Source organism: Cherax quadricarinatus, unplaced genomic scaffold (genome assembly GCF_038502225.1).
Source record: "Cherax quadricarinatus isolate ZL_2023a unplaced genomic scaffold, ASM3850222v1 Contig2157, whole genome shotgun sequence".
NCBI lineage: Eukaryota > Metazoa > Arthropoda > Malacostraca > Decapoda > Parastacidae > Cherax > Cherax quadricarinatus.
In genome coordinates this window covers 38,195-62,734 of record NW_027197183.1, presented here as the reverse complement: position 1 = coordinate 62,734, position 24,540 = coordinate 38,195, and the positions used below count along the sequence as shown (strand labels likewise).

General features: G+C 41.8%; 1 protein-coding gene across 2 annotated transcripts; it reads right to left on the bottom strand.

Moving 5' to 3' along the window:
• Positions 1-4,340: 4,340 nt before the first annotated feature.
• On the bottom strand, positions 4,341-23,000 carry LOC138851003 (uncharacterized). Of its 2 annotated transcripts, none has more exons than XM_070081276.1 (5): positions 22,953-23,000; positions 20,620-20,749; positions 14,806-15,659; positions 9,846-9,987; positions 4,341-5,116 (listed from the first exon to the last, which is right to left on the bottom strand). In XM_070081276.1, exons 3-5 carry the CDS (start codon positions 15,626-15,628, stop codon positions 4,915-4,917), a joined length of 1,167 nt encoding a protein of 388 aa, XP_069937377.1. In that variant the 5' UTR covers positions 15,629-15,659; positions 20,620-20,749; positions 22,953-23,000; the 3' UTR covers positions 4,341-4,914. The 2 variants fall into 2 exon arrangements, 1 of the variants encoding a protein (XP_069937377.1); XR_011391409.1 differs by having other exon boundaries at positions 5,078-5,116; positions 14,098-15,659.
• Positions 23,001-24,540: the final 1,540 nt, after the last annotated feature.

The window sequence follows — 24,540 nt, the reverse complement described above, 5'->3', positions numbered from 1 at the left end:
GAGGACTGCAACGTCCTTGATGGTAGTCCTTAAATTGACTACTGTATAGTTTTATTCAGAGTAATATTATACATTTCATGATAAAAACATCAAGACAATGCTCTAAGTCACAGTCCTCGGAGTGCCTCAATCATTACAAACTATATATCTGTCATTTCTTGTTTCCATTTTTTTTTTCAGTATAGCAGCTACTTCATTTTCCAATTTCACACGAGTTGTGTCACTATTGGCTGTATAAAAGAGACGGTACTGTCCTCTGCAATTTTGTGATTTTCATGCCCTTTTCTGCGGCATCTTCCAATACCTGCGAGATTGCCAACTTCCACTTGAAAACACCTGAAGGCTTTGCTATACAGTGGACCCCCGGTTTACGATCACCTCCAAATGCGACCAATTATGTAAGTGTATTTATGTAAGTGCGTTTGTACGTGTATGTTTGGGGGTCTGAAATGGACTAATCTACTTCACAATATTCCTTATGGGAACAAATTCGGTCAGTACTGGCACCTGAACATACTGCTGGAATGAAAAAAGTTCGTTAACCGGGGGTCCACTGTACTCTCTAATTTATAATTTTTATCTTCTCCATTTTGAATGTGATCTCCAGTGAGCTGGAAACCTCATTTTTCATCTTTTTTTGAATATCTTGAGATGCTGACACCTTTGCAATTCTCTTTTTCTGTCTTCTCCTTCTTCCATAACTTCATCTTCCTCGGATTTCCTTTCAGGTGGTTTACTTGCTTCTCCGGTACTCTCTACAGATTTATCCTTTCTTTTTTTTCTGCTTTTTTTGCCTTTCTGTCTTTTTCTCTCTCTTGTTTATCTTGCTGTTGCCACTTGTCATGATTGTGACCAGACCTACCTGGAGTTCATTACCTTTGTAAATTGTGAGTTCATTACCTCTGTAACTTGCTCAGCTATCAAAACTCTGAAGTCCAGTCCCTGGACCAATTATGTACCTCTGTAATCTTTTGACTACCGCCCACAGGATGGGTATGGGGTGCATAATAAACATATTAAACTAACTTAAACATTGCAATCCACTGTACAGGGTTCAGGGTTATCGCTGTTCTGTGGTGCAGTTGTAGAAGGTTCCTCAGCTTCCTGGTTCTTAGCATTCCAACTCCAGGTGTCGTTCACAGACTGGAATACTTCCCAAGTTTTATCCACAAGGACGCCACTATGGATCTTGGCGCTGTTGAACAGGAACTTCTTGAACACCAAAATTAAAAGTATTATCACAGAAAAGAAAACTGGGTCCTGGTGTATATCTATATAAAAAATACTTTGGAAAATATTAATCCTTTATACTGTAGCTGGTAGGTGAAACAAAAATTGAAGTTCCGTATTAAATTATGATGAACAAAATACACATGCAGAATAACTTAATACAGTGGACCCCCAGTTTACAATATTATTTCATTCCAGAAGTATGTTCAGTTGCCAGTACTGACCGAATCTGTTCCCATAAGGAATATTGTGAATTAGATTAGTCCATTTCAGACCCCCAAACATACACGTAAAAATGCACTTACATAAATACACTTACATAATTGGTCACATTGGGAGGTGATCGTAAACCAGGGGTCCACTGTATAGGTGTTATATAATTTTATATCCACAAAAGTAATGCATTTTTTATCTCACTAAATTTAAGATAGTGGGAGTGCACTAGTTTATATCCTGTAGCTGTAGCTCAACCAAAGAATAATATTAAGTTCTAATGAAATGGACAGGATTCTAACCCATGGCGAGCTAGACCTAAAATTAGCACTCAAGTGACCTAAGTGTGGCCCGGTGGCCCGGTGGCTAAAGCTGCCGCTTCACACATGGAGGGCCCGGGTTCGATTCCCGGCGGGTGGAAACATTTCGACACGTTTCCTTACACCTGTTGTCCTGTTCACCTAGCAGCAAATAGGTACCTGGGTGTTAGTCGACTGGTGTGGGTCGCATCCTGGGGGACAAGATTAAGGACCCCAATGGAAATAGGTTAGACAGTCCTCGATGACGCACTGACTTTCTTGGGTTATCCTGGGTGGCTAACCCTCCAGGGTTAAAAATCTGAACGAAATCTTATTATTTTATTATTATCACACTGGCCGATTCCCACCAAGGCAGGGTGGCCCGAAAAAGAAAAACTTTCACCATCATTCACTCCATCACTGTCTTGCCAGAAGGGTGCTTTACACTACAGTTTTTAAACTGCAACATTAACACCCCTCCTTCAGAGTGCAGGCACTGTACTTCCCATCTCCAGGACTCAAGTCCGGCCTGCCGGTTTCCCTGAACCCCTTCATAAATGTTACTTTGCTCACACTCCAACAGCACGTCAAGTATTAAAAACCATTTGTCTCCATTCACTCCTATCAAACACGCTCACGCATACCTGCTGGAAGTCCAAGCCCCTCGCACATAAAACCTCCTTTACCCCCTCTCTCCAACCTTTCCTAGGCCGACCCCTACCCCGCTTTCCTTCCACTACAGACTGATACACTCTTGAAGTCATTCTGTTTCGCTCCATTCTCTCTACATGTCCGAACCACCTCAACAACCCTTCCTCAGCCCTCTGGACAACAGTTTTGGTAATCCCGCACCTCCTCCTAACTTCCAAACTACGAATTCTCTGCATTATATTCACACCACACATTGCTCTCAGACATGACATCTCCACTGCCTCCAGCCTTCTCCTCGCTGCAATATTCATCACCCATGCTTCACACCCATATAAGAGCGTTGGTAAAACTATACTCTCATACATTCCCCTCTTTGCCTCCAAGGACAAAGTTCTTTGTCTCCACAGACTCCTAAGTGCACCACTCACCCTTTTTCCCTCATCAATTCTTATCTTATCTTATCTTAGGATGAACCTTAATAGGCCAGCACAGTGGAGTCGTTATAGTGGTGGCCTGTCAATTTTAGGACAAGCTTGCCACGGATTTGAATCTTGTTCATTCAGTGAGCTCTTCACAATAGTGTTATTATGATTTTGTGAATCAAAGCTCTAATGTTAGATGATGAAAAAATAATTCAATGTTAACTAAAAAATGTCAAGAATATTTTTATCTTTCATTTGACAGTCTTCACTATAAAGGAGTTTTAAATACTACAATACAGTGGACCCTCACCTAACGATATTAATTGGTACCTGAGAACGAATATCGTTAGGCGAGTTTTTTAGCGTTAGCCGAGGCAAAATGTTAGCGTTAAAATGTATCGTTAGGCGAATTTAACGTTATGCGATGCGTTCGTTAGGCGAGGGTCCACTGTATTTAGCCATTAGTACTGGCCACATTATCCTAGTATAAACGGCTTACAGTGTTTCATTACTTATTTATCTCTTTTCGTAGACACAAATGCAGTATAATGCGAGTCTTTATTAACAATGTTCCGCCTCACACAGTGGGCTTTGTCAAGTCACAAACACATCTGTTTGTTGAAGATTGGGACACTTATGCAACATATGGGAATCTTTATTGAAGAAACGTTTCACCACCAAAGGCTCTGGTGGCCTGGTGGTTAACGCTCTCGCTTCACACGGTGAGGGCCTGGTTTCGATTCCCAGCCAGAGTAGAAACATTGGACGTGTTTCTTTCCACCTGTTGTCTATGTTCCCCATCAGTAAAATGGGTACCTGGGTGTTAGTCGACTGGTGTGGGTCGCATCCTGGGACACTGACCTAAGGAGGCCTGGTCACAGACCGGGCCGCGGGGGCGTTGACCCCCGGAACTCTCTCCAGATAAACTCCAGATAAACCACACAGTGGCTTCATCAGTCTGATACAAAGCAGAAAGATGTAAGGAGAGGAGGAGTTTGAAGTAATCAGTCCCTTAGCCTGGAGTCGATGTGTTCAGTCCATCACTCGACTCCAGGCTGAGGGATTGATTACCTCAAACTCCTTACACCTTTCTACTTTGTATTGGACTGATGAAGCCACTGTGTGGCAAAGCATTTCTTTAATAAAGATTCCCATATGTTGCATAAGTGTCTCAATCTTCAACCTGTCAGTTTTAAACAGATCTGGTTGTGACTGTACAGTGGACCCCCGCCTTACGATATAATTTCATTCCAGAAGTATGTTCAGGTGCCGTTACCAAACGAATTTGTTCCCATAAGGAACATTGTGAATTAGATTAGTCCATTTCAGACCCCCAAAAATAGACGAACAAAAGCACTTACATAAATACACTTACATAATTGGTCGCATTGGAAGCTGATCGTAAAGCGGGGGTCCACTGTATTTATGTCTACTTTTCCATTGTGTTTGTATTTTGTACCATTCATCTCCATCTTTCTTTGTTTTCAAACTACATGTATAAAGATGGTAAATCTAAACCAAAATGTATTTAACAGTGTATATACACAATAAATTTATTCCTTATTTGTGGTTACAGTGGTGGGCCATGCTAACCTCCCTAGCTGGATGAAACTTACTATAGCCAGCTGGCCTAGTTGCTTACACACTGGCCTGTAGTTATATGACTCACTTGCCATGGATTCTAACCCCCACCTGTACCATGGTTTGTTTACAATTGTGTTATATGATTTTGTGAGTCATTTCTCATACATATTGTCTTGTACAAGTGGGACTTTGACCATGCTGATGAGTGTTTAGGAGTTATCTATAGAAATACTGTAGGGCTGGTCATGGACCAGGCAACTGGGGCGCTGACCCCCGAAACACCCTTCAGGAATACTCCGTCCAGGGTTTATAATGGAAAGACTTTCGTCCGTTTCTTACCCTGAATTCTGGCTTCTTGTGAGGAATATTTTGACCCTTAAACTGTCCAAACGTAGATCTACGTTTGCTCGCGTAGCACTCCAAACGTAGATCTATGTTTTTTTTACATTGTTTCTTATGGAGAAAATTAATGTCGGAGCGCTACGTGCGCAAACGTAGATCTACGTTTGGACAGTTTAAGGGTTAAAGGTAGTGATATGGTCGAGGAGTTCCTTCAGATGTGGCTCCATGTTGTGAGTTTTGGTCACTTTCTCTCTGACTTTTGCTATCCAGGTTTCTTGTTTCTTCTTGTCCTTCATCTCTTTGGCCATATACCGGCTCCCACCACATTTCTCAGCTTCAGTTATACCTTTCAAATGACTTGCATACTCCTGTCCCCTATGGGCATAAATATATGACATTTTAAATGAAGACAATGGCAAAAATTTGCTGACTAATTCTTTTTCACAACATCGGTCATTTCCCACCAAGATAGGAAGAGTCAAAACAGGAAACATATTAATACGTATCTTTATTTACTACAAGTACATGTAAATGTTGTGTATCTTTATACGTATATGCTTCTAAACTGTTGTATTCTGAGCACCTCTGCAAAAACAGTGATAATGTGTGAGTGTGGTGAAAGTGTTGAATGATGATGAAAGTATTTTCTTTTTGGGGATTTTCTTTCTTTTTTGGGTCACCCTGCCTCGGAGGGAGACGGCCGACTTGTTGAAAAAAAAAAAAAACATGTATAAAGTATACAGACCATGGCTGACATCTATGACATACTACTATATAGAAAGTCACTTATTATGCTGAACATTTCCTACAAATTAGGTCATTTTGTCCCAGGATGCGACCCACACCAGCCCACTAACCCCCAGGTACCCATTTTACTGATAGGGAACATAGACAACTGGTGTAAAGAAAGATGCCCAATGTTTCTACCCTGGCTGGGAATCGAACCCGGGCCCTCCGTGTGTGAAGCGGGAGGTTTAGCCACCAGGCCACCAGAGCCCATCGTTCACTCAAAAGCTGCTTTGCCACAAATATGCAGACATCACCATTCCCACCCATCTTTCAGAGTACAGGCTCTGTAATCACTCCCAAAACTCTATTCTGGCCAACCAGTTTCCCTAAATCCCTTCACACATCATCTTAAATGACCAAACTTTCTTAACAACCCTTTCTATGCTCTTTGAATTATACCTTGTATACTACCACAAGTCTTCTAATCTCCTAATTTATTCTCAGTACAATACAGTGGACCCCCACTTTATGATCACCTCCCAATGCGACCAATTATGTAAGTGTATTTATGTAAGTGTGTTTGTACGTGTATGTTTGGGGGTCTGAAATGGACTAATCTAATTCACAATATTCCTTATGGGAACAAATTCGGTCAGTAATGGCACCTGAACATACTTCTGGAATGAAATAATATCGTAAACCGGGGGTCCACTGTATTCACATTACACACTGATCTCAGACATAACATTTCCACTACCACCGGCCTCCACTTATGCTTCACACTTTACAAATATGTTACTACCATCATACAGTCTCCCTTTTTTTTAACATATAACAACACATCCCCACGGTGCCCTGTGGGCTGGTCACTAAACCTCTCGCTTCACATGGGTCTGCATTCGATTCTCAGCGTGGGTAGAAACATTGGGCATGTTTCTTCACACCAGTTGTCTATGTTAACCCATCAGTAAAATGAGTACCTGGGTGTTAGTGAACTGGTGTGGGTGGCATCCTGGGTGTTAGTGGACTGGTGTGGGTCACATCCTGGGTGTTAGTGAACTGGTGTGGGTCACATCCTGGGTGTTAGTGAACTGGTGTGGGTCACATCCTGGGTGTTAGTGAACTGGTGTGGTTCACATCCTGGGTGTTAGTGAACTGGTGTGGGTCACATCCTGGGTGTTAGTGAACTGGTGTGGGTCACATCCTGGGTGTTAGTGAACTGGTGTGGGTCACATCCTGGGTGTTAGTGGACTGGTGTGGGTCACATGCTGGGTGTTAGTGGACTGGTGTGGGTCACATCCTGGGTGTTAGTGGACTGGTGTGGGTCACATCCTGGGTGTTAGTGAACTGGTGTGGGTCACATCCTGGGTGTTAGTGAACTGGTGTGGGTCACATCCTGGGTGTTAGTGAACTGGTGTGGTTCACATCCTGGGTGTTAGTGAACTGGTGTGGGTCACATCCTGGGTGTTAGTGGACTGGTGTGGGTCACATCCTGGGTGTTAGTGGACTGGTGTGGGTCACATGCTGGGTGTTAGTGGACTGGTGTGGGTCACATCCTGGGTGTTAGTGGACTGGTGTGGGTCACATCCTGGGTGTTAGTGAACTGGTGTGGGTCACATCCTGGGTGTTAGTGAACTGGTGTGGGTCACATCCTGGGTGTTAGTGAACTGGTGTGGTTCACATCCTGGGTGTTAGTGAACTGGTGTGGGTCACATCCTGGGTGTTAGTGGACTGGTGTGGGTCACATCCTGGGTGTTAGTGAACTGGTGTGGGTCACATCCTGGGTGTTAGTGAACTGGTGTGGTTCACATCCTGGGTGTTAGTGAACTGGTGAGGTTCACATCCTGGGTGTTAGTGAACTGGTGTGGTTCACATCCTGGGTGTTAGTGAACTGGTGTGGTTCACATCCTGGGTGTTAGTGAACTGGTGTGGGTCACATCCTGGGTGTTAGTGAACTGGTGTGGGTCACATCCTGAGTGTTAGTGAACTGGTGTGGTTCAAATCCTGAGTGTTAGTGAACTGGTGTGGGTCACATCCTGAGTGTTAGTGAACTGGTGTGGTTCACATCCTGGGTGTTAGTGAACTGGTGTGGTTCACATCCTGGGTGTTAGTGAACTGGTGTGGGTCACATCCTGGGTGTTAGTGAACTAGTGTGGTTCACATCCTGGGTGTTAGTGAACTAGTGTGGTTCACATCCTGGGTGTTAGTGAACTGGTGTGGGTCACATCCTGGGTGTTAGTGAACTGGTGTGGTTCACATCCTGAGACAAGGACCTGATTTGCAGGAAATACTCAGCATAACAAGGTACTTTCTATATAGCAGTATGTCACTGATGTCAACTATGGTCTGTATACCTTGTACATGTACTTGAAGTAAATAAAGATATTATACAGTGGACCCCCGGTTAACGATATTTTTTCACTCCAGCAGTATGTTCAGGTGCCAGTACTGACCGAATTTGTTCCCATAAGGAATATTGTGAAGTAGATTAGTCCATTTCAGACCCCCAAACATACACGTACAAACGCACTTACATAAATACACTTACATAATTGGTCGCATTGGGAGCTGATCGTTATGCGGGGGTCCACTGTATTATTATTATTGTACTTATCATTACTAATATACATGTAGCGGTACCACAGCAGTACAGATAAACACTGTATCTAAACAATAAACACAGTACAAGATTTGTTTGACAAATAATGTTGGATATCTGCACTTTCTAAGTACAATGTACTAACATGGACATAGACAAAAGACTCAGTTATTTAACCCGTAAACGGTCCAAACGTATATATACGTTTTTTCAACATTTGAAAGTATGTAAAAAAGTAGATCTTTTTTTTGTTTTTTTACATTTGAAAATGTGTAAAAAAAACTTTGATCTACTTTTTTTTTTGTTATATTTGAAAATATGTAAAAAAAACGTAGATCTACTTTTGTAGCTCTACACATGTGAACGTAGATCTGCTGGGACCGTTTATGGGTTAAAAGTACAATGGACCCCCGCTTAACGATCACCTCCAAATGCGACCAATTATGTAAGTGTATTTATGTAAGTGCGTTTGTACGTGTATGTTTGGGGGTCTGAAATGGACTAATCTACTTCACAATATTCCTTAAGGGAACAAATTCGGTCAGTACTGGCACCTGAACATACTTCTGGAGTGAAAAAATATCGTTAACCGGGGGTCCACTGTATTCCTTATGGGAACAAATTCGGTCAGTACTGGCACCTGAACATACTTCTGGAGTGAAAAAAGTTCGTTAACCGGGGGTCCACTGTATCAGGAAATTTAAAGAGCTGACCATTTACCAGATTACTGCTTATACTGTACTAATTTTCTGGACAACTGACCCTTCTAAACACCCAGTCAATGGAATAATGGCATTTATAATAAAGGGCCAACATAATAAGGCTGGAAAGCATAGCACTATGAAGCATATACAAACGTATTATATAGCGTATAAATTCTCGCAAGAAAACAATACACGTACATGTTGATTCTAGGTTTCATTTCTATTTCAAAATTTTAAGGATATTATAGGCATCTTGAAATTAAGATAATAGCTTGGATTACCTCTATTCTTGTGGTGTAGGATGAGTTATGATCACTTGTTAGCTGCCTAGCATCTAAAAGTTGTAAACAGATGCAATACAATATATCATATATCATATATCATATATCATATATCATAAACATAAAATGTAAAACTGAACAACAACATTTTAACTACTATAAGATGAAAATGTCACTCGGCAATACAGTGGACCCCCGCATAACGATCAGCTCCCAATGCGACCAATTATGTAAGTGTATTTATGTAAGTGCATTTGTACGTGTATGTTTGGGGGTCTGAAATGGACTAATCTACGTCACAATATTCCTTATGGGAACAAATTCGGTCAGTACTGGCATCTGAGCATACTTCTGGAATGAAAAAATATCGTTAACCGGGGGTCCACTGTATACCCAAAATAATTACCGTATTTTGCGGCTTATAAGACATATTTTTTTTTCTATAAAATGTCTCCAAAAACCAGCCTGCGTCCTATAAACTGAAGGTCAGTGACGGGAGCTATAAGTTTGGGGTGTGACGTGGGTTGCAGCTCTCCAAGTTACGATCAATGCTGAGCCATTAAAACTAAACAAGTCTTATAAGCAGCGTGTCTTATAAGCTACATTTTATAAGCCGCATCTTAAAAGCCACGAAATACAGCACTTATACATACTTAAGATAGCTTAGCGATGCTACACCACATTAAAAGCTGTAAACAAAATACTTGTTTAACATTATTAAAATAAACATTAAACATCCCATGTATGATTAGCATATTTTGTGTATAGAGCAAAAAATTAACACTACTAACCTAAATGTTTTGCCACAGTCCATACGTGAGACGGTTCTATTGAAGCATCTTCTATTCCAGCGAGTATCCATTTGGTTCTTCTTCAGACATGCTCCACACGAGTCACACACAAAGGTCACCATGTTCTCCAGCAGTTTCCAATCTGAAATATATTTTCGGTATTAATGGAGTGAATACAGATGAGTGAATACACAAACTCATCAAGGGGCCAAGGGCTAACCCATACAAGCAAAATGCCATCATATACATAAAGCAGAAATGTGGGACTCCGTTTAAAAAACTGCAAAATGGTCTTATTACTACCCCACACTGGTTAACCCCTTTCACTTTCTCTCTACATCATTGACGCCAGTGTCGCTCATGTACATCTATGTTACGAGCTCGACACCTAAAGTCGGTACCTGACAAGCTGGGCTGTGGTTCCTACTTTGGTTTACATGCAGCCAGCAATAACAGCTTGATTGATCAGGTCCTGATCCACCACAAAGCCTGGTCATGGACTGGGCCATGAAAGCGTTGACCCCCAAAACACCCTCCAGGTACACTCCAGGTATGTCCTCTCGCCCACCACCACATTACTTTTTAAGAAATCACTAGAAACCAGCACTTTGCTGACATTAGTCAAGACGGCAAGAGTTACACCAACACACAAAGGTGGAGACCCAACTGATGTAAGTAATTATAGGCCAATATCAAACTTACCAATGATATCTAAAAAATTTGAAAAACTAATACGCAAGATATACTCCTTTATAACATCACAAAATATTCTCAACTTCTGCCAGTTCGGCTTCAGATCAAACAAAAACACAAATGATGCAATCATAAAAATAATAGACTTCCTTTACATAGCTCTTGAAAATAATGAATATTGACTAGGCCTCTTTGTCAACCAAGGAAAGATTTTGATACAGCAGATCACAGTATCCTACTTCATAAAGTTGATCATTATGGTATCAGAGGCCATGCACTTGCATATACACCTACCATCTGACTTACAACCACTCGACTTACGACCGTATTTTTTATGCCAAATTTCTGGGAAATAAACCAGTATTTGTGTTGTACACAGTGTTTATCCTAAACCTTACAGTATAAAACACAGTACTAACAACATAAAAAGTAAAGTAAAACATGAAATACCAAAATAAAACAATAAAATAAAGTCATTACAAAAATGTTTTGCTGATATTCAGTAGTAAAGTTCGACTTACAACCATTTCGACTTACGACCGGTTTCTCGGAACCGAACTCGGTCGTAAGTCGGATGGTAGGTGTATAAAGTCTTACCTTAATAATAGACAGCAATACGTCTCTATTAAAGACACAACCTCCTCAACAAGACCTCTGAACATTGGCGTTCCACAGGAAAGCGTCCTTGGCCCTCTGCTTCTCCTTTTATACATCAATGACCTTCCAAATGTATCACACCTTAGACCTATTCTATTTGCTGATGACCCATCTTTCGTCATCTCCCACCCAAATCTAGCATCACTCAACAACATTGTTTATGAAGAGCTCATGAAAATACCAGCCTGGATGACTACCAATAAACTTACACTTAACAGTGACAAACCTTCTATATTATGTTTGTGAACACAGCAAGTGATGTCCAACTAAACACTGTGATTAACAATACAGTGGACCCCCGGTTTACGATATTATTTCATTCCAGAAGTACGTTCAGGTGCCAGTACTGAACGAATTTGTTCCCATAAGGAATATTGTGAATCAGATTAGTCCATTTCAGACCCCCAAACATACACTTACAAATGCACTTACATAAATACACTTACATAATTAGTCGCATTGGGAGGTGATCATAAAGTGGGGGTCCACTGTACTCTTATTGCTAAACATAACCAGGAAAAATTTCTGGCTCTGCACCTTGACAACAACTTGAAATTCAACACCAATATCCACCACATAACAAAAAAAGTGTCCAAAACAGCTGACATCCTTTCAAACATACATTATTATATACCACAAACAGCACTACTTACACTATACATGTACTATTTATTTATTTAGTAATTTAAGCATACAAACAGAGGTACAAAAAATACAGGTAAGAGCAGCATGCCAAGTGATCTACCATTACTTCACCTATGCTGAATGTACCTGGAGATCTACAACAGCAAATTAAGCCATTAATAACTCAACAAGACGCTACAGTACGAGTAATCACACAGTCCACTGCTAGACAACACACGCCCCCACTCTTCAAAGACCTAAATCTACTTACTATATCAAACATTCACTCTTCTACCGTGCAACCTTCATTTACAGAACAATAAATTCTAATATTAATCCTGACCTGAAGTGCTTCCCTGACAGTTGCAACAGAACCCATAGACATAGTACAGTGGACCCCCGCTTTACGATCACCTCCCAATGCGACGAATTATGTAAGTGTATTTATGTAAGTGCGCTTGTACGTGTATGTTTGGGGGTCTGAAATAGACTAATCTAATTCACAATATTCCTTATGGGAACAAATTCGGAATGAAAAAATATCGTAAACCGGGGGTCCACTGTACTAGAAATAAAAATCTCTATGACGTACCCAGTGTCTGACTTAACATATGTAAAAACTCAATGTGCATAAAGGACCCAAAAATCTGGAACTCTCTGCTAGAAATCTCCAGAGACTCAGTATCTGCCAGTGTCCTCAATACTACTGCAGAAAACATCTCCTTTTCGTAATATATCCTAACAAACAATTAACCCGTAAACGGTCCAAGCAGATCTACGTTCACATGTGTAGTGCTACAAAAGTAGATCTACGTTTTTTTTTACATATTTTCAAATACAACAAAAAACGGAGATCAAAGTTTTTTACACGTTTTCAAATGTAAAAAAAAAAAAAATCTACTTTTTTTTTACATACAGTGGACCCGCGCATAACGATTACCTCCGAATGTGACCAATTATGTAAGTGTATTTATGTAAGTGCGTTTGTACGTGTATGTTTGGGGGTCTGAAATGGACTAATCTACTTCACAATATTCCTTATGGGAACAAATTCGGTCAGTACTGGCACCTGAACATACTTCTGGAGTGAAAAAATATCGTTAACCGGGGGTCCACTGTACTTTCAAATGTTGAAAAAACGTATAAAGTGGACCCCCGGTTTACGATATTTTTTCACTCCAGAAGTATGTTCAGGTGCCAGTACTGACCGAATTTGTTCCCATAAGGAATATTGTGAAGTAGATTAGTCCATTTCAGACCCCCAAACATACACATACAAACGTACTTACATAAATACACTTACATAATTGGTCGCATTAGGAGGTGATCGTAAAGCGGGGGTCCACTGTATATACGTTTGGACCGTTTACGGGGTAAATACTTTAAATGTATTAAATATGCTAAACAATTGTCTCAATCACAAACAAGTGAGGAACAATACATTCTTATTCTCATTACTTGTAACCATAATTCTATAATAACTGTCTGCTTGTTTGTTCTCCTTGTAACTTCTAAATTTACTGTTTATCAGCCCTTAATGTTTTTAAATATAAGCAATTAGTTATTGTCATTGTAGTCTGAAGTTAGGCTTACGTTTGCCCAAAATGCTGTGAATAAGTATGGGCTTTATGTATGTACAACTATATGTCACCCGTCCCCATACAAACATTGTATCGTGATGAAATTATCATTATTATTATTCTTTCCTTTCTTTCAACACACCGGCCGTATCCCACCGAGGCGGGGTGGCCCACCGAGGCGGGGTGGCCCACCGAGGCGGGGCGGCCCAAAAGGAAAAACAAAAGTTTCTCCTTTTACATATTATATTTACAAAAAAATCACAATATATAGAGGAGCTGTACTGTATACAGTATTGAAGACAAGGTAATAATGTACAATAATGAAAAATTAAAATTTGCTCCTCCATAACCTGTCTAGTTTTAATGTATAAGCAGTAATATTAGTCTACCTGAAATGCTCAGCCATGTTAGTGGCTTTTTTTTTTTTTTGTAACAAACTGGCCATATCCCACCAAGGCAGGGTGACCCAAAAAGGAAAACTAAAGTTTCTCTCTTTAAATTTAGTAATGTATACAGGAGAAGGGATTTCTAGCCCATTGCTCCTGCCATTTTAGTCGCCTCTTACAACACGCATGGCTTACAAAGGAAGAATTCTGTTCCAAATTCCCCATGGAGTTCTTTGTGCTTAGCAATACTTTATAATATGTAAATCACACATTGTATATTATGTATAAAATGAGTTTTGAATCTGAACATACAAGAACGCCTTCAGCTCCTCTTGCCGATATTATCAACCCAAGATGAGTTCCAGGGATCCTGTGAGAATATTCCAGTTGAGCTGGGCGGCAATACGGGATAGAGGTTGATGCGCTCCAGGTTGGGAAAATTCTTTTCGACAAAGTTCCAGAATTTGCGTTCATCGGGCTGGTGCACACTGACGGCCAAACTTTTGAGGTTCGGAAGAGCAGTGGCGACCATCTGTGCAGTCTGGAGTTTGATTTCACAAGACACTGGAAGCACAAGTAATTGTACGTTTCTCCAGCCACCACCTTCAATTACCACCTCCAAGGCTTCATTCAAGTTGTATATTGTAGCCCACATGCAGTGAACCTCTTGCAAATTTTTCATTTTAGCGTTTAAAATCTTGAAGAGCCGAACAGAAATGTTTTGCATGAGTTCCAACTTTTCAACTGTTGGGAATAAAGAATCTATACTGTTGGAATTGGATATATCAAAACCAAAGCTGTGCATCTTCAAAACGAACGTTTTGAGTTGAGTACAGGATTGGCTGAGAATTATCAAGTCCTGACTCTCCAGAAGGTAACTGGTAAGGTACAGGAATGTCAACTGGGGTCCATAGCTAGAGAACATCAAATCTTGAAACCTGCACACGCTTCCCACTGTCATGATGAGCATTTTCAAATGCGGGAGCAGTTTAAGCGACCTTCCAATGGTTGTTTCGTTACCTGGGTCTGAGCGCAGTGCCAGCACTTCCAACTTAGGGCAGAGAATTGGCAGTGTCTGCAGAGTGTTGACAGTAACCTCTTCGTGATCAAGCATCAAGTGTTGGACAGCAATAGTCTGCTTATTGTAGGTGGCTTGATAGAGGAAGTGCAGAGCGTCCCGCAGAATATACTCAGAACACTGAATGTGCTCTATCTCTGGTAACAAGAGCAACAGGGACACTCCCTTTCCCGTAAACCTCAACTGTTCATCACTGCAATCGTATTCGTCGGCAAATTCCGAGAAGTACACCCGCCTCAGCTTCCTGCAGTGAGCCAGAAAAGCCAGCCCCACGTCAGTAATAAGATTTCCCATATCCTCCTCCCGGACATCGAAAATCACCAGATGGTGACAGTTCATTCCTAAAACAGCTAGGAGGTCATCTCCCACAAAAGATCCAATAACCAACACTTGTAGGTTGGTTAAGTGCCCCAATAAAGGCAGGAATGATAAGTACTGTTGACTGGTAATATCTTCCACCTTGAGGTGAGTAATATGAGACACACCACTGTTATGTAGGGAATCCTCCCAGTAGCTCAGAACCTGTTTAATGTTGTAAGTAGTGACGTGGATTTTCCCCTTGAGTACTAGGATCGGTAGAAAGAGCTGGGTGAGGTGAGGGTTATCGTAGTACTGGCAGGAAGCGGCCAACTTTGCCAAGAGTGGGGCAGCTGGCAACAGGTACTGATACACTGCGAGGACCTTAGCCTTGTCTTCCAGCTGGAACGAGTGCAACCACTCAATGACGACATCCCACGACAGCTTCTGTAACGCAAGTACCTTCATACTTCACAAGTTCCTCTCTGCACAACTCTTCCTGCAAAATGTATTGAAATTAATACTAAAAGACCTTAAAGAATACTACTTCATAGCAGGTGAAAAAACTTACAATTTCCGAGTCCATTTATTAAAGTCATAAAATACAATCGGTCACAATGGTGACTGACTTTCACCAAAACATTCATCGTATTTTGTTACTTTGGTGAATGTCCTAACTGCAAATTTTCTCACGTCCTATGAAGAAAAATTTAAATGGCAAAATTTTTTAATAATTTTACACAAAAAAATAAAATCACATGACAAAATACTCTGATAACCTTTTTTAAAATACCAGTACAGTAGGAAAATTACTGAAAAAAATACTTTACAGCAAATATACTGAAAAAAGTATCATACACACATAAAAGTTTATTTAAAAAAAAAAGGGGGGGAGAGGGAATTTCCAAAAGTGAAGAAATATCACATTAACGTAGAGCATCTACGATATTTTGTCATTTTTTTAACATGCTTATCAGCAGATGGATCTACGAAAGACTATGTGAATCATAGAAGTAATGAGGGGAAAAAGGTGAGTGATGCACTGAGGAGTCTGTGGAGATACAGAGCTTTATCCATGGGAGCAAAGATGGGAATGTATGAGAGTATAGTTATACCAAGGCTCTTATATGGGTGTGAAGCATGGGTGGTGAATGTTGTAACAAGGAGAAGGCTGGAGGCAGTGGTAGAGGAGGCCAGAGGTAGTGGTGGAGGAGGCTGGAGGTAGTGGTGGAGGAGGCTGGAGGTAGTAGTGCAGGAGGCTGGAGGTAGTAGTGCAGGAGGCTGGAAGCAGTGGTGGAGGAGGCTGGAGGCAGTGGTGGAGGAGGAGGCTGGAGGCAGTGGAGTGGAGGAAGCTGAAGGCAGTGGAGTGGAGGAGGTTGGAGGCAGTGGAGTGGAGGAAGCTGGAGGCAGTGGAGTGGAGGAGGTTGGAGGCAGTGGAGTGGAGGAGGTTGGAGGCAGTGGAGTGGAGGAGGTTGGAGGCAGTGGAGTGGAGGAGGCTGGAGGCAGTGGAGTGGAGGAGGCTGGAGGCAGTGGAGTGGAGGAGGCTGGAGGCAGTGGAGTGGAGGAGGTTGAAGGCAGTGGAGTGGAGGAGGTTGGAGGCAGTGGGGTGGAGGAGGCTGGAGGCAGTGGAGTGGAGGAGGTTGAAGGCAGTGGAGTGGAGGAGGTTGGAGGCAGTGGGGTGGAGGAGGCTGGAGGCAGTGGAGTGGAGGAGGTTGAAGGCAGTGGGGTGGAGGAGGTTGGAGGCAGTGGGGTGGAGGAAGCTGGAGGCAGTGGAGTGGAGGAGGTTGGAGGCAGTGGAGTGGAGGAGGTTGGAGGCAGTGGAGTGGAGGAAGCAGGAGGCAGTGGAGTGGAGGAAGCTGGAGCCAGTGGGGTGGAGGAAGCTGGAGGCAGTGGAGTGGAGGAGGCTGGAGGCAGTGGAGATGTCATGTCTGAGGGCAATGTGTGGTGTGAATATAATGCAGAGAGTCTGTAGTTTGGATATTAGAAGGTGGAAATAAATGGTATAAAATACCGACACAGTGGAAATATAAACACGTAAACAGTGTAATTTATTATTATTTATTAATTAACACACTGACCGATTCCCACCAAGGCAGGGTGGCCCGAAAAAGAAAAGCTTTCACCATCATTCACTCCATCACTGTCTTGCCAGAAGGGTGCTTTACACTACAGTTTTTAAACTGCAACATTAACACCCCTAACATAATGTGATCCTTTATTGGCAATAAAGGATCACATTATACTGCTTATGTGTTTATATTTCCATTAGAAGGAGGTGCAGGGTTTCTAAAGGTATTATCTAGAGGGTTGAGAAAGGTTTGTTGAGGTGGTCCAGACATTTAGAGATGATCTAACAAAATACAGTGACATGGAAGGCATATAAATCTATAGCAGAAGGAAGCAGGGATAGGGGTTGGTAAAGGAGGTTTTGTGTGCGAGGGGCTTGGACTTCCAGCAAGCACGTGTGAGTGTTAGATAGGAGCGAGTGGAGACAAATGGTTTTTATGACTTGATGTACTGTTGGAGTGTAAGGTAACATGAAGGCATTCAGGGAAACTGGTTAGCTGGACTTGAGTCCTGGAGGTGGAAAGTACAGTGCCTGCACTCTTTAGGAGGGGTGTTATTGTTGCGGTTCTTGAACTGTAGTGTTGGTATACCTCTGGCAAAACAGTGACGGAGCAAATAATGATGAAAGCGTTTTTTTCTTCTTTCAGTCATCCTGCCTGGGTGAGAAACAACCGATGTGTTTATTTTTTCAACACACTTGCTACCTCAAAAAAATTAGGAAGCGACAAGGCAGAAGTAAACCTGTCTCTCTCTGATTATTATTAAACATAAGCGTATCAGTGTAGGGTGAGACTTCAAATGTAGGGTGAGACTTCAAATGTAGGGTGAGACTTCAAATTTAGGGTGAGACTTCAAATTTAGGGTGAGACTTCAAATTTAGGGTGAGACTTCAAATTTAGGGTGAGACTTCAAATTTAGGGTGAGACTTCAAATGTAGGGTGAGACTTCAAATGTAGGGTGAGACTTCAAATGTAGGGTGAGACTTCAAATGTAGGGTGAGACTTCAAATGTAGGGTGAGACTTCAAATTTAGGGTGAGACTTCAAATTTAGGGTGAGACTTCAAATGTAGGGTGAGACTTCAAATGTAGGGTGAGACTTCAAATGTAGGGTGAGACTTCAAACATCATCTAAGGAAACACTTCGTATTGCTTTCTCTCCCATCAAGAAAATACTCTAAATAACTATGGGCTTTCTGGACGTATAACTAAATGTCACCCGTCACTGTACAAATATTGTTTACCTGGAGTTTACCTGGAGAGAGTTTCGGGGGTCAACGCCCCTGCGGCCCGGTCTGTGACCAGGCCTCCTGGTGGATCAGCGCCTGATCAACCAGGCTGTTGCTGCTGGCTGCACGCAAACCAACGTACGAGCCACAGCCCGGCTGATCAGGAACTGACTTTAGGTGCTTGTCCAGTGCCAGCTTGAAGACTGCCAGGGGTCTGTTGGTAATCCCCCTTATGTGTGCTGGGAGGCAGTTGAACAGTCTCGGGCCCCTGACACTTATTGTATGGTCTCTTAACGTGCTAGTGACACCCCTGCTTTTCATTGGGGGGATGGTTCATCGTCTGCCAATATTATCATTATTATTATTAATTATGATTATTATTATTAAGTTTTTAAGCCTGTGTGAATTAGAAGATAATGAATCTTATACAAGAGTGAAAGTTGTCACACTTGTTCTGTGATAATGACAGGGATGGATCTCTTGGGAGATTCTGAAGAGAAGTTGCAAAGGTTGGTGGAGGAATTTGGGAAGGCATGCTGGTGAGGGTCTCTTGATCCAAGGGAGTGGAGGCCTCCTTTCCCATGGGATCAAACTTATTGCTCTAGGGCACTGTGAGGGTCGGTGATGTTTAATTTGTCAAGAACGCCAGTGTTGGTTTACAGTGGAGAACTGGACCTAATATTCCCCTTCCTTGGATCAACCCTGATTACTTCCCATGTCCCTAGGTGCTTTGTGGCCCCTACGGGTTCAGCACTTCCCCCTATAATAATGTCTCCTGAGGTGGGTGTGAATCAGTTGCCAAACCCCAATAAAAATAAAGTCAGTGACTTTATTGATGGTTTTTATTAACACATCGGCTGTTTCCCACCAAGGCAGGGTGACCCGATGAAGAAGAAACACTTTCATCATCACTCACTCCATCACTGTCTTGCCAGAGGCATACCTACACTATAGTTAAAAAAACTGTAATATATCCCCACACCTTCAGAGTCCAGGTACTGTACTTCCCACCTCCAGGACTCAAGTCTGACTAACCGGTTTCCCTGGATCCCTTCATGTTACCTTACTTGCACTCCAACAGCACATCAAGTCATAAAAACCATTTGCCTCCACTCATTGTTAGTATTATGAGCATGGGGAAGGGCTAAACCCATAGGATTATACAGTGCCTGTGGGGGGATGTGGAAGGTATTCAGGCTTAATTCAGGAAACTGGAGCACAGATCCAATTCCCTAGATCAAAAGCCCCTCACCAGCATCAAGGAACCTCCCCTGATGGGCTGCCTCCACTCAATCCTAACACACACACACACACACACACACACACACACACATAACACACACACAACACACACACACAACACACACACTCACACAACACACACACACACACACACACACACACACACACACACACACACACACACACACACACACACACACACACACACCGAGCATATCTCCTGAGGTGCACATCAATCAGATAACTGCTGGAGCATACGGGTGCCTGGCAAACCTACGGATAGCGTTCCGATACCTCAGCAAGGATTCGTTTAAGACTCTGTATACCATTTACGTCAGGCCCATACTGGAGTACGCAGCACCAGTTTGGAACCCACACCTAGTCAAGCACGTCAAGAAATTAGAGAAGGTGCAAAGGTTTGCAACAAGACTAGTCCCAGAGCTACGGGGATTGTCCTACGAAGAAAGGTTGAGGGAAATCGGCCTGACGACACTGGAGGACAGGAGGGTCAGGGGAGACATGATAACGACATATAAAATACTGCGCGGAATAGACAAGGTGGACAAAGATGGGATGTTCCAGAGATGGGACACAGACACAAGAGGTCACAATTGGAAGTTGAAGACTCAGATGAATCAAAGGGATGTTAGAAAGTATTTCTTCAGTCATAGAGTGGTCAGGCCGTGGAATAGCCTAGAAAGTGAAGTAGTGGAGGCGGGAACCATACATAGTTTTAAGGCGAGGTATGATAAAGCTCATGGGGCAGGGAGAGAGAGGACCTAGTAGCAATCAGCGAAGAAGCGGGGCCACAAATAGGTGAGTACAAATAGGTGAGTACACACACACACACGCTTGCTGGAAGTCCAAGCCCCTCACTCACAAAAACCTCCTTTACCTCCCCCCCCTGTCCCTTATTGCAGTTACCTTATTAATCCTGAGAGAGACAAGCAAGAGGCATATTTTCCAGATCTTGCCGGCCCTACACGGCTTCCTACAAGACTTGAAATGGAAGACAATCCCCCCGTCTGGGTTAAATCTTCTCTCTCGCTGCACTCTGGAATGTTAGAAATCACAGATAAAAATATTTCTATGGTGTTATAGGAATGTAATTCATGACTATGGTGCTCCACTTGCAATGGGGTTGCCTTCCCATGACCCCATCACAGGTTGTTAATATTGTAAGCTGAAAATATCATAAGTTGTTAATATCGTAAGTTGAAATTACAGTGGACCCCCGGTTTACGATCAGCTCCCAATGCGACCAATTATGTAAGTGTATTTATGTAAGTGCGTTTGTATGTGTATGTTTGGGGGTCTGAAATGGACTAATCTAATTCACAATATTCCTTACGGGAACAAATTCGTTCAGTACTGGCACCTGAACATACTTCTGGAATGAAATAATATCGTAAACCGGGGGTCCACTGTACTGTATGTCCAATATGAATATGATATGCTAAACAAGTAAACAAATAACTACTATGGCTAACGCATCGGTCTAGAGTTTTGCGACTCTCTGTTCGCGGTTTCTAACCCCACCTGTGGTATGGTTTGCTGGCAGTTGTGTCATTACGACTTCGTGAGTCAAATAACTACTGCCACTGAATAAGTACATTAACAAATAATTACTGTAACTAACTAAATACCAACAATGACAAGTCAATAAATGAATACAAGTTACAGACTAACAGCCTTCATGTTGGGTAATTATCTTAAGGTTCATCTCCAAAGTAATTGCTGCCGCACCATCGTAATGTAGAAATATTGTAAGTCACACCGTTGTAAGTCAAGGAGCGTCTGTACCCATACAAGACAGTAGGAGCCCCGTACCCGTGGGGGATATGTTCCAAGGATCTGCCGTGGATATAAAAACCGTGGATACCTGGAGAGAGTTTTGGGGGTCAACGCCCCCATGGATCAGTCTCAGACCAGGCCTCGTGACCTGGTAAAATACATATATGTACACACCAGTAACATACACATATGGGAAGTCAATATACACACATAGGTAATATACACACATAAATAATAAGATAATTTACACAATATAAGGTAATTTACACAACATATTTTCATGGAAGATAATAATAATAATTTAAAAATTACATAATTACATTTAATTACAAATTTCTTCACTAGTTTAGCAATCCCTGACACCCCCTAGTATCTCCCCTAGTATCTCCCCCCCCCTAGTATCTCCCCCCCTAGTATCTCCCCCCCTAGTATCTCCCCCCTAGTATCTCCCCCCCTAGTATCTCCCCCCCTAGTATCTCCCCCCCCTAGTATCTCCCCCCTAAATCCCCCTTTAAAAAGGGTCCCCCTACACAGTAAGACACCCAAGGGTGAGAGGACACCCTAGGGTGAGAGGACACCCTAGGGCGAGAGGACACCCTAGGGCGAGAGGACACCCTAGGGCGAAAGGACACCCTAGGGTGAGGACACCCTAGAGAGGACACCCTAGGGTGAGAGGACACCCTAGGGCGAGAGGACACCCTAGGGCGAGAGGACACCCTAGGGCGAAAGGACACCCTAGGGTGAGGACACCCTAGAGAGGACACCCTAGGGTGAGAGGACACTAGGGTGAGAGGACACCCTAGAGAGGACACCCTAGGGTGAGAGGACACCCTAGGGTGAGAGGACACTAGGGTGAGAGGACACCCGAGTGAGAGGACACCCTAGGGTGAGAGAACACTAGGGTGAGAGGACACCCTAGGGTGAGAGGACACTAGGGTGAGAGGACACCCTAGGGTGAGAGGACACCCTAGGGTGAGAGGACACTAGGGTGAGAGGACACCCGAGTGAGGACACCCTAGGGTGAGAGGACACCCTAGGGTGAGAGGACACCCTAGGGTGAGAGGACACTAGGGCGAGAGGGCACCCTAGGGTGAGAGGACACTAGGGTGAGAGGACACCCGAGTGAGAGGATACCCTAGGGTGAGAGGACACTAGGGCGAGAGGGCACCCGAGTGAGAGGACACCCTAGGGCGAGAGGACACCCTAGGGTGAGAGGACACCCTAGGGTGAGAGGACACCCTAGGGCGAGAGGACACCCTAGGGCGAGAGGACACCCTAGGGCGAGGACACCTGAGTGAGGACACCCTAGGGCGAGGACACCCTAGAGAGGACACCCTAGGGCGAGAGGACACCCTAGAGAGGACACACTTGGGTGAGAGGACACCCTTATATACACCCTGAAATAAGATGACGTCCTAAAATGCGCCATAAATAGGGTAAAATTTGCAAAATATGAGAGTTACTTCGAAATTTGTTGTTGTTGGGGTTTTTAAGGGCGAGTGACGACTCACTCTCTCCTGCCTTATTTAGGAAGTTATTATTAATATTTAGGTAGTTATTATCAATATTTAGGTAGTTATTATCAATATTTAGGTAGTTATTGTCAATATTTAGGTAGTTATTGTCAATATTTAGGTAGTTATTATCAATATTTAGGGAGTTATTATCAATATTTAGGTAGTTATTGTCAATATTTAGGTAGTTTTTGTCAATATTTAGGTAGTTATTGTCAATATTTAGGTAGTTATTATCAATATTTAGGGAGTTATTATCAATATTTAGGTAGTTATTGTCAATATTTAGGTAGTTATTGTCAATATTTAGGTAGTTATTGTCAATATTTAGGGAGTTATTATCAATATTTAGGGAGTTATTGTCAATATTTAGGTAGTTATTGTCAATATTTAGGTAGTTATTGTCAATATTTAGGGAGTTATTGTCAATATTTAGGTAGTTATTGTCAATATTTAGGGAGTTATTGTCAATATTTAGGTAGTTATTGTCAATATTTAGGTAGTTATTGTCAATATTTAGGTAGTTATTATCAATATTTAGGTAGCTATTGTCAATATTTAGTTAGTTATTGTCAATATTTAGGTAGTTATTGTCAATATTTAGGTAGTTATTATCAATATTTAGTTAGTTATTGTCAATATTTAGTTAGTTATCATCAATATTTAGTTATTATCAATATATAGGTAGTTATTATCAATATTCAGTTAGTTATCATCAATATTTAGTTATCATCAATATTTAGTTAGTTATCATCAATATTTAGTTATTATCAATATATAGGTAGTTATTATCAATATTTATTATCAATATTCAGTTAGTTATCATCAATATTTAGTTATTTATTTATTTATTTATTTATTTATTTATTTATTTAAAAATTTGAGCACACATACAGAGGTACAAAAAATACAGATAAGAGCAGCATGCCAAAGCCACTTATACTATACATAGCATTACGGGCTGGCTTAAAATTAACTTAAGATTAACTAAGTAATGATGAAATCAGTGATAAAACATTAATGTAAACAGATTACTATAAAGCACAAGTGAGTATTACAAAGACAGGTCATATGGTTGTATGCATTGTTGTACATTCAGTAGAATGGAGTATTCTGTTAGGTAGTGTATTTAAAAAATAATAAAGTTAGATTGGGTTTTAGGTTTAACATTTATGTGATATAATTGTGAGAAACATTTAAGATATACAATTTATAAGGTTCAGTTATTCAGTATTTATTTGGTTTTGGGTGAGTAAGTGATCTTTGAGAAGAGACTTGAATTTATAAACAGGTAGTGTTTCTTTTATATTTACAGGTAATGAGTTCCAGATTTTAGGGCCTTTTATGTGCATTGAGTTTTTGCATAGTGTGAGATGGACACGAGGAACATCAAAGAGTGATCTGTGCCTTGTGTTATGGTCATGTGTTCTGTTGAGGTTGGCAAGGAGATGTTTGAGGGGAGGGTTAATATCAGAGTTAAGTGTTCTATGTATGTAGTAGGTGCAGTAATAAGTATGGATGTTTTGTATGGTGAGTA